At 50.4% G+C, this 9,523-nt stretch overlaps 1 protein-coding gene across 4 annotated transcripts in view; it reads right to left on the minus strand.

Moving 5' to 3' along the window:
• The window catches only part of SORBS1 (sorbin and SH3 domain containing 1), a 274,935-nt gene that overhangs the window by 24,923 nt on the left and 240,489 nt on the right, over positions 1–9,523 (minus strand). For 2 of the 4 annotated variants that reach the window (XM_021713457.1, XM_021713458.1), the window contains 4 exons: positions 7,745–7,859; positions 7,466–7,591; positions 5,195–5,389; positions 2,569–3,327 (listed from right to left, as the gene is read on the minus strand). In XM_021713457.1, the coding sequence (XP_021569132.1) occupies positions 2,569–3,327; positions 5,195–5,389; positions 7,466–7,591; positions 7,745–7,859 (1,195 nt within the window). The remainder of the gene's footprint in view (positions 1–2,568; positions 3,328–5,194; positions 5,390–7,465; positions 7,592–7,744; positions 7,860–9,523) is intronic. The other 2 variants (XM_021713460.1, XM_021713459.1) reach the window with 1 other exon arrangement.

The raw sequence follows: 9,523 nt of genomic DNA on the forward strand, positions 1-9,523 counted from the left end.
TACTACGCCCGGCTCATTTTGATTTATTGTAGAGATGAGGTCTCGCCAAGTTGCCCAGGCGGGTCTCGAACCCGCGGGCTCAGACAATTCACTCACCTCAGCCTCCCAAAGGCGCGGGATTACAGGCTGAGCCATTGAGCCTGGTCAAAAATCTTTTCTATATGTTTGAAATTTTTCCTTTTTTTTCTTTTTTTTGAGTCAGAGCCTCACTCTATCACTCAGGCTGGAGTACAGCAGCATGCTCACAGTCACGGCAGCCTTGACCTGCTGGGCTTAGGCGATCCTTCTGTCTCAGGCTTCCAATAGCTGGAATTACAAGCGCATGCTACCAGGCCCGGCTAGTTTTTTTGTGATTTATTGTAGAGATGAGGTCTCGCCAAGTTGCCCAGACGGGTCTCGAACCCCTGGGCTCAGGCAATCCTCTTGCCTTGGCCTCCTAAAGTGCTGGGATTACAGGCTGAACCACCACGCCCGGCCTTAATTTTTGTCAACTAGCCACTTCATCACCTCTCCTAGTGGACCAACCATTCTTTCCTTAACCTGTTCTGGGGTCAGGCAGAGCCAGTCAGGTATCACTGCTAGTGTGGCAGCCCCACACTAGAGGTGGGGAGACAATTCCCAGTGACAGAAGCCCTGTCACACGAAGTCTTAGCATGCGCTAACTTACTTGTTACCTCACTGAACCTTTACGACTGCCCTACCAAGAAGGGACTCTTTCCACTGCTACTTTGGCTGTGAGGGAACTATGGTTTAAGGGAGGTTAAACGTTTAACTTGCTAGTGGGAGGCTAAGCCTGATTTCTCACAAACAATCCCACACTGGCATACCCTCCACTGAGGTCAACTCCGTGGGTCCACATGTGTTAGGCTGGAGCTGGGTGTCTGGCCTAGCGTGTCTCAGGCCTCTGTGCTTCTGTGGCCTCCAGGCCTGCCTCTGTTACTGCCCTGGTGACACTGCTGTGCCTGCCAGCCTCACTGAACTTGATCCTCAAAAGCAGAGGTCAATGACCTCTGTATTCCACCCAGAAGCAGGCCTCGAGGGAATGTTCACAGACTGAATTTATTTATTTATTTATTTTTGAGTTGGAGTCTCACTCTGTCGCCCAGACTGGAGTGCAGTGGCCGCTCCCGGCCACCGCAGCCTCGACCTGCTCGGCTCCGGCGATCCTTCCGCCTCAGCCTTCCAAGTAGCTGGAACTACAGGCGCACGCTATCACGCCCAGCTAATTTTTTTAAATTTATTGTAGAGATGAGGTCTCGCCAAGTTGCCCAGGCGGGTCTCGGATCCCCGGGCTCAGTCAGTCCTCTCACCTCGGCCTCCCAAAGCGCTGGGATTGCAGGCTGAGCCACTGAGCCCAGCCACATAGACTGAATTTTAAAAGCTTCAAGCCAGGCGCAGTGGCACACGTCTGCAATCCCAGCACTTTGGGAGGCAAAGGTGAGAGGATTGCCTGAGCTCAGGGGTTCATGACCAGCCTGAGCAACATGGCAAGACCTCGTCTCTACAATAAATCAAAAAATTAGGCGGGCATAGAGGTGCGTGCCTGTAGTTCCTAGTTCCAGCTTCAGGAATTCCATCTGTTTCTGAGAAGGTTCTGGAACATTCTCAGTATGAGATCACCCAAGATGGTGACTCTATAAATTCCCTTTACAAAGAGCTCCCAACCCCTGTGCTTAGCACTTCACACATGTTATTTCAAAGATTTTTTTTTTCAACCACTCCATGAGGTAGGTGCCATCATCTTTATTTTACAGATAAGGAAACTGAGTCTCAGACAGAGGACTCCCAGGTCACTAGATGGTAAGAGATGAGGTTGGTATACAAACCTGGCTACCTTGAAGAAACTGCCCCAAGTCTTTGGCTTTCAGGCTAGTAAACAGCACAGCCAAAATCAGAATCATGGTTTGTCTAGTTGCCAAGTTCCTTTCTCCTAAAAAAAATGTCAGCCCCAAAACACCCTTGTAGCTGACTAAGACAGGAGAAGGGACAGTCATCTAAAACCTGGCGGTCCCACTCGAGGATGCCCCGGGGGGCTTGCATGCTTCTCCCCAGAACCAAAACGCCTTTGTTCACGGTGAACAAAGGCTCTGCGCTCCCACACACACACAAGACAGGACGAAGACCTGACAGAACTGAGCACCAGCAGAGCGCCATGGGTTATGGAAACAGTGCATCTTACATAAAACCAAACCACATCACACCAAACCAAAGCCTGGTGTTCTCAGCTGTGTTAGTCAGAGCAAACCGAGGGTCATCTCCAAGGCATGAACAGGACGTGAGGAAGGCCTGCCTTCTCGAGGCCTTTGCCCCAGGCCAGGAGGCATCCCAAGTGGGGACAGCTTTACCTCAGGAGGCCAGAATAGCCTGTGCTTTCCCTCCAGCTGTCCCAGCCCTGACACCTTAATGGACGTCCCCTGCATTCCCTCCAGGGCCATCTCTTTGCTCCTGAGGCAAGCAAAGGATCTCACTGGCATCCGCCCAGCCTCGGCGGATGGAGCAGGGGTGAGACGACCAGCCCACCCTGCCAAGTGAGACGCCAAGGGCACACACGGCATGCTGCAAGCCTACCTGGCTCCCACCTCTCTGAGCAGTTTTCCTCTCAGCCTGCTCGTCACCTCTAGGCCGCTCTGTGTGCTCAGCCTCCCTTCCTGGAAAAGGGCTACCCAGGGGCTTGGCGGGCCGGTTCTCGTCAGGGGTGTTGAGATCTGAGGGTCTCTGTTCAGTACTCAGGCACCTGACCACGTCTGAAGGCTTCAAGCAGCTCTTCTTAGAGATCTTGGGTCCACCTGCCTCCCTGTCCGCTTTCCTCTCATATTGTCCGTTCTCTTCTCGCCACGATTGCCTCTTGCTCTGGGTGCTAAAGGCATCGCTAAGCTCCAAGATGACGCTATCAGAGCTCCCGGGCAGCGGCTGGGAGAAGCTATCTGGGCAGCTGCCTGCAGGCAGAGCGTGGAGGCCACTGTCTCCATTGATGTGAAGCGGGGCTTGGGCACTGGGTGCCAGGGAGTAGGCTTTGTGCGGGGCAGGTAGGGCCAGCGGGGAAGCTACTGATTGTGGACTGGGATGATCTGACCAACCTGAACGTGGGAAGCTGAGGGCCAGGGAGGGGCTGGCCCTCGATGTCAAGGCCAGGTGGTCCGTGTTGTAGATAGACGCCTCCGGTAGAGGAGGTAAGGGTGGGGTCAGGGCCAGAGAACGCCTGCCTGGGACCCCTACGGTCAGTGAGATCCACTCGTTGGTGACAGCGTGCATCTCGGGGGACAGGGCTCGGCGGGCGTGGGGCAGGGATGAGTGGACTGGCATGATGAGCTTGCTATGACTAGGAAACTTAAAAAGAGGAGGAGAGAGAGGAAAACAAAAGGAAGAAGCAAAAGGTACAAGTGTCAGCATAAAGGAGAGAAGGAGGAATGTAATCACAAGGGCTGTATAAAGAGGAATGAAATGGACAAGATGAGCAGGACACTCTGGTGTCCAAAAAGGAAACGGTTGCTTAGATTTGGGGAGAAACTGAGATGAGGGGACACGTGTGTGCGTGCGCGTGCCCGGTGAACAGGCGGGGAAAGGCGAGCAGTGTGGAGATCGACAGAGGGTCCCATCAGAGTGCTGGATGGTGCCGGCCTGCTTTGCAGAATCAGAGTTTCAAAGGGTCACACTGGAAGCCCCCCACCCCAGCCCACCCAATCACCTGTGCGACCACAGCCCCAACCGGAACCACGAGGGAAAAAAGATGGCCCACTACTGCCCTGGCCCTTCCTTGGGCTTTTACTCTCTCTAGGGGGCTCAGCAGAGTCTTCCAGACAGGAGTCCAAGTAGGGCTGTCATTTGGTTTGACAATCACTCTTGGCCACCGTCAGCTGAAAAGTCGAGTTGAGTTCCCCTATTACAGAGTAGAAAGGTCTGCTCCAATCTCACACCCTCTTCCCGGAGACAACAGGGTGTGGATCTCACCGTGGGGGAAACCCGGGTTCAGCCCAGCTATCGCTTTCTGCCAAGAACCCTCTACTGGGGTCAGTGATGTGCAGGTACGAGAAGAGGAAGTGATCAGAGGACGAGAGAAAAGAGGCACCAACTCAGGGTCATCCTGGGTCCCCGGGTCCCGCTCTTGGTCCTCTGCCACCCTCCCTACAACTTACATCATGATGTGGTCAGGTTTCCTCACAGAATACCACCCCCTCCCATGCCTCCCTGACCCAAGACTCTGATTCTTTCTTGGCTTTGGAATTGTGTGTGTGTGTGTGTGTGTGTGTGTGTGTGTGTGTGTGTGTGTGTGTGTGTTTGTATGTATTTTTTTTTTTCTTGAGTTGGTGTCTCACTCTGTCACCCAGGCTAGAGTGCAGTGGCAGACTCACGGCCACTGCAGCCTCGACCAGCTAGGCTCATGTGATCCTTCCTCCTCAGCCTTCCAAGTAGCTGGAACTACAGGCGTGCGCCACCACACCCGGCTAATTTTTTAAATGTATTGTAGAGATGAGGTCTTGCCATTTTGCCCAGGCTGGTCTCGAATCTGTGAGCTCAGGCAATCCTCTCGCTTTGACCTCCCAAAGTGTTGGAATTACAGGCATCCAGCAGAATAATGTATATTTTTAAACATGTTTGATCATTATTAATGTTCAGGAAAGCCAGCATCTTATTACACCTATAAATGCACTTCCTTTCAGCCCTGAGTAGACTGTGATGCTCTAAGTTCCTGGTTCCAGTCACCCAGAATGGAATTTCCTTTGCATTCACCTGGTTCCAGTGAATGAAAATCATATTTTGAATCTGGTCTGCAGGTCTGAGGATAAGAGTGTGAAAGTATCTCGATCTTCATCTTTTGCAAGCCAACCTTGACCAAGAACATGACTCAGAGAACAACCATGGAATTTAGGGTACAGTGGTGGTACCCACACCACCAGCTTCACCCAGGAGGGACCCACTGATAAACATTCTTGTTTCTTTCCCGTAGTCACCTTATTTTTTCCAGAACAATTACCTTAAGCTCTTTCTTTTCCCCTGAGGTAGTATTTCTCCCACCAAGAACTAGAAAAGTGGCACTGTATATGTGAAAGCAAACTCCAGGGGACAGCCTGCCCTGTGGCAGACAGTTCTCCATCACCGTCTCGAAAGCCTCCCACGTGGCTGTGTGCCACCAGCACTGCTGAGAATGAAAACCCACACACTGAGCAAGAAAGCCAGCGATGAGAGGCCTAGATACCTGTGGGCTCGCAGTGGCACTCCGACTTGGGGATGAGGAGAAAGGGAGGTCGATGTAATCCACGGGGTTTTTCACTAGTGGCCGTTTGATCACATCCACGTAGGTGATGGGGAAGATGCCTTGTCGGGACGTGCCTGGGATTCTCCCTTCATACCAGTTTTCATCCACCTGCCGGAGCAGCGCAATCCTCTCACCCTGCAAGACACAGCAAGGCAAGGGTCCTCATGCCACCACACCTCAGCACATCAGAACCCTGCCTGCACCCTGCAATGTCCTATATTATTCATCACATCCTTTGCTCAGGGAAATCTTTCTCTGCTGGACGTGAATGGAATAAACACCGCTGGGATGGGATGCTAACAGCAGTACAGCCACCTCAAAGCTGGGAGGTTAAGCTTGGTCTTTAAATACTTCAATATTTGGGAGGCCGAGGTGAGTGAATTGCCTGAGCTTGTGAGTTCGAGACCCGCCTGGGCAACTTGGCGAGACCTCGTCTCTATAATAAATCAAAAATGAGCTGGGCATGGTAGTGAGCGCCTGTAGTTCCAGCTACTTGGAAGGCTGAGGCAGAAAGGATTGCTGGAGCCCAGCAGGTCGAGGCTGCAGTGGCCGGGAGCGACCACTGCACTCCAGTCTGGGTGACAGAGCAAGACTCCAACTCAAAAAAAGAAAAATAATAAATAAATAAATAAATACTTCAATAATGGAGAAGATCAGAGTCATACCCCAAGCTAGAGGGCAAAACAGACAGATATCCAGTCTTCATCTCTAAGGCAAAGAATTGGGGATTTCTCCTTTTCCTCTCTTTTTATAGTTTTATTTTTTCATGTACTATTCCAGAAAAATTGGAACACAAATATAAAGCAGAAAATCATCACCCATCATGCCGTCCCTTGGAGATAAACGTTCATGGTTTTTTTTTTTTGAGTTGGAGTCTCACTCTGTCACCTAGACTGGAGTACAGTGGCCGCTCCTGGTCACTGCAGCCTCAACCTGCTGGGCTCTGGCGATCCTTCCTCCTCAGCCTTCTGAGTAGCCGGAATTACAGGCGCGTGCTACCACGCCTGGCTAATTTTTTTTAAATTTTGTTGTAGAGATGAGGTCTCGCCTGCCCAGGCAGGTCTCGAACCCACAGGCTCAGGCAATCCACTCACCTCAGCCTCCCAAAGGCGCGGGATTACAGGCTGAGCCACCGAGCCCAGCAACGTTCATGTTTTGATACATGTACTTTCCAGATATAATGCCATGCCTGTGAATTAGATTTGTACGTTTTTTTCTTAGGAAAATTGAGTTTGAACTGTATTTCCCTTTTTCAATTTGCTTTTTTCTTTATACTTAACAATATATTGTGAACCATCCTTTTTTTGTTTTGTTTTTTTTGAGTTGGAGTCTCATTCTGTTGCCCACGCTGGAGTGCAGTCGCACGCTCACAGCCACTGCAGCCTCGATCTGCCAGGCTCAGGTGATCCTTCTGCCTCAGCCTGTCAAGTAGCTGGGACTATAGGCACACGCTGCCATGCCCAGCTAATTTTTTGATCTACTGTAGAGATGGGGTCTTACCATGTTGCCCAGGCTGGTCTCAAACCCCTGGACTCAGCCAGGTAATCCTCTCGCCTCTCAAAGTGCTGGGATTACAGGCATGAGCCACTGCACCTGGCCTGTGATCAAGAAACACTATTATACTTTTTTTTGAGTTGGAGTCTCACTCTGTCACCCAGGCTGGAGTGCAGTGGCACGCACATGGCCACCACAGCCTCGACCTGCTGGGCTTAGGTGATCTTTCTGCCTCAGCCTTCTAAGCAGCTGGAACTACAGGCATGTGCCACTACACCCAACTAATTTTTTGATTAATTGTAGAGACGAGGTCTCACCAAGTTGCCCAGGTTGGTCTTGAACCCAGTGGGCTCAGGCAATCCTCTCATCTCGGTCTCTCAAAGTGCTAGGATTATAGGTGTGAGACACCATACCCGGCCAAATCATGATTTAAATACTCACTCCCTGCTGTCAGGCAACTGGGCTGCTTGCAGTGCTTCTCTCTTACATGTCAGATAGCTCATCTTTCTTCATAATTATTATTATGCTCTATAGAGACAAATCTTGCTATGTTGCCCAAGCTGGTCTCAAACTTCTGGCCTCAAGCAATCCTCCCACCTCATCTTCCCAAAGTGCTGGGATTACAGGCATGAGCCATCACGCTCCAGCCTCACAGTCCCTAAGACAACAGTGCCATCAAAGAGAGACCCACAGCAAAACACGAGAAGGGTGGCTTACCTTTCTGAAGGACATCTCTACTTGTGTGTCGCCATTAAAGTTAAACTTAGCAGTAGCCTCTCCATATTCCAGAACCTGCACTGGCGCCAACTTTTTGGGCTGAGCCTTCTCAGCAGGAGGAAGGAGCTGAGAAAGGAAAAGCAGTAACAGAGAAAGAAAGAGAAAGAAAAGTGGGGAAAGGAAAGGTCAAGGAGAAAACAAGACACAAGTCTTTGGGTAAGTGCACAGTGCCGTGGGCACAACTGGGCTTTTCCTTAGAAAGGAAAGAGGTGGTGGTACCTCGATGTAGGTGCGTGGGAAGATTCCCACGCGGCCGTGGTGCTCTCCTTCGTACCAGTTCTGGTCAATCTGCTTATAAATGTAAACAATGTCTCCTTTCTGCAGAGGAAGCTCCCTGTGGACAGAGGGTCAAGGCACATTGGCAGACGTTTCGATATGAGTAAGATTAAGACACTTAGTTTCTTAGCAAAAAGAGACCTCAGGTGAGATCGAAGGGGACAAATTCCAGAAGAAGGGATGCCCTATTTGGAAGTGAGAACCCTGTTGTCCGGGAAATTACATCACATTTGGCATTTTTCCGGTCTTTCGCGGGATGGGTGTTAGTTAGCATTTGAACTGACTAACACCAGAAAGTGCTCAGAGGACTTATGAGCTTATTGTGGCTTTCTCGATGCATTTTTTGTGAATGCTGTATTATGCTCAGAAGAGTTCTTTCATTTTTTTTTATTCTTTATTTTATGTTTTTTTGAGCTGGAGTCTTACTCTGTCGCTCAGGTTGGAGTGCAGTGGCATGCTCATGGCCACCATAGCCTTGACTTGCTGGGCTCCAGCAATCCTTCCACCTCAGTCTTCCAAGTAGCTGGAACTACAGGCATGCGCCACCACGCCTGGCTAATTTTTTGATGTATTGTAGAGCCTAGGTCTCACCAAGTTGCCCAGGCTAGTCTTGAACTCCTGGGCTCAAGAAATCCTCTTGCCCTGGCCTCTCAAAGTGCTGGGATTACAGGTTTGAGCCACCAAGCCCGGTCCATTGTGTTTTTTTGAGTCAGGGTTTTACTCTGTTGGGCAGACTGGAGTGCTGTGTGCCACCATCACGGGTCACTATAGCCTTGACCTCTGGGTTCAGGCAATCCTTCCACCTCAGCTTCCGCGGGAGCGAGCCACCACGCCAAGCTAATTTAAACGCTTTTTTTTTTTTTTTTAAAGGCAGAAATCTTGCTATGTTGCCTAAGCTCGTCTAAACTCCTGGGCTCAAGCAATCCTCCTGCCTTGGTCTCCCAAAGTGCTGGAATTACAGGCATGAGCCACCACATGCGGTCATTATGGTCAAGATATTTACACAAGGACATAACAATGCTCCTAGCAGTCTTAACTGATGTTTGCTATGATGAAGAATGTGTCCTTGATACCTTCGTGGCCCTCTTCACAGGACACGCCTTCATTGCTTTAAATTACCCTCAAGTCAGAGTCTTACTCTGTCACCCAGGCTTGAGTGCAGTGGCACGATCACAGCCACCACAGTCTCCACCTGCTGGCTCAGGTGACCGTTCTGTCTCAGTCTTCCAAGTAGCTGGGACTACAGGTGTGTGCCAGCATGCCCACCCAATGTTTTGATTTATTGTGGAGACAAAGTCTTGCCATATTGCCCTGGTTGGTCTTGAACTCCGGGGCTCAGGCAATCCTCTCGCCTAGGCCTCCCAAACTGCTGAGATTACAGGCATGAGCCACCGCGCCCAGTCAAATTATTTGTGATTATTGATATCCTTCTATCATTCCATTCCTTGATCCATCTGCCTACACACCGACTTTACTATCTATCTTGCCTATCATTATGAAGTAGAAAGGCTCTCAAGTTAGGCAGATCTGGGTTCAAAATCCAGTTCTACAATTTACTAGCTCTGGGACCTTGGGTAAGGTACTTAATCTCTCTGAGACATTGTTTCTTTAGTGGAACACAAGAGCTCACGCAGAGTTGCTGGAGAATGCAGCAGCGAACTGCGGTGACTCAGCCTGTAATCCTGCACCTTTGGGAGGCTGAGGTGAGTGGATTGCCTGAGC

Source organism: Carlito syrichta, unplaced genomic scaffold (assembly GCF_000164805.1).
Source record: "Carlito syrichta isolate Samal-C Ts95f unplaced genomic scaffold, Tarsius_syrichta-2.0.1 Scaffold304557, whole genome shotgun sequence".
Lineage (NCBI taxonomy): Eukaryota > Metazoa > Chordata > Mammalia > Primates > Tarsiidae > Carlito > Carlito syrichta.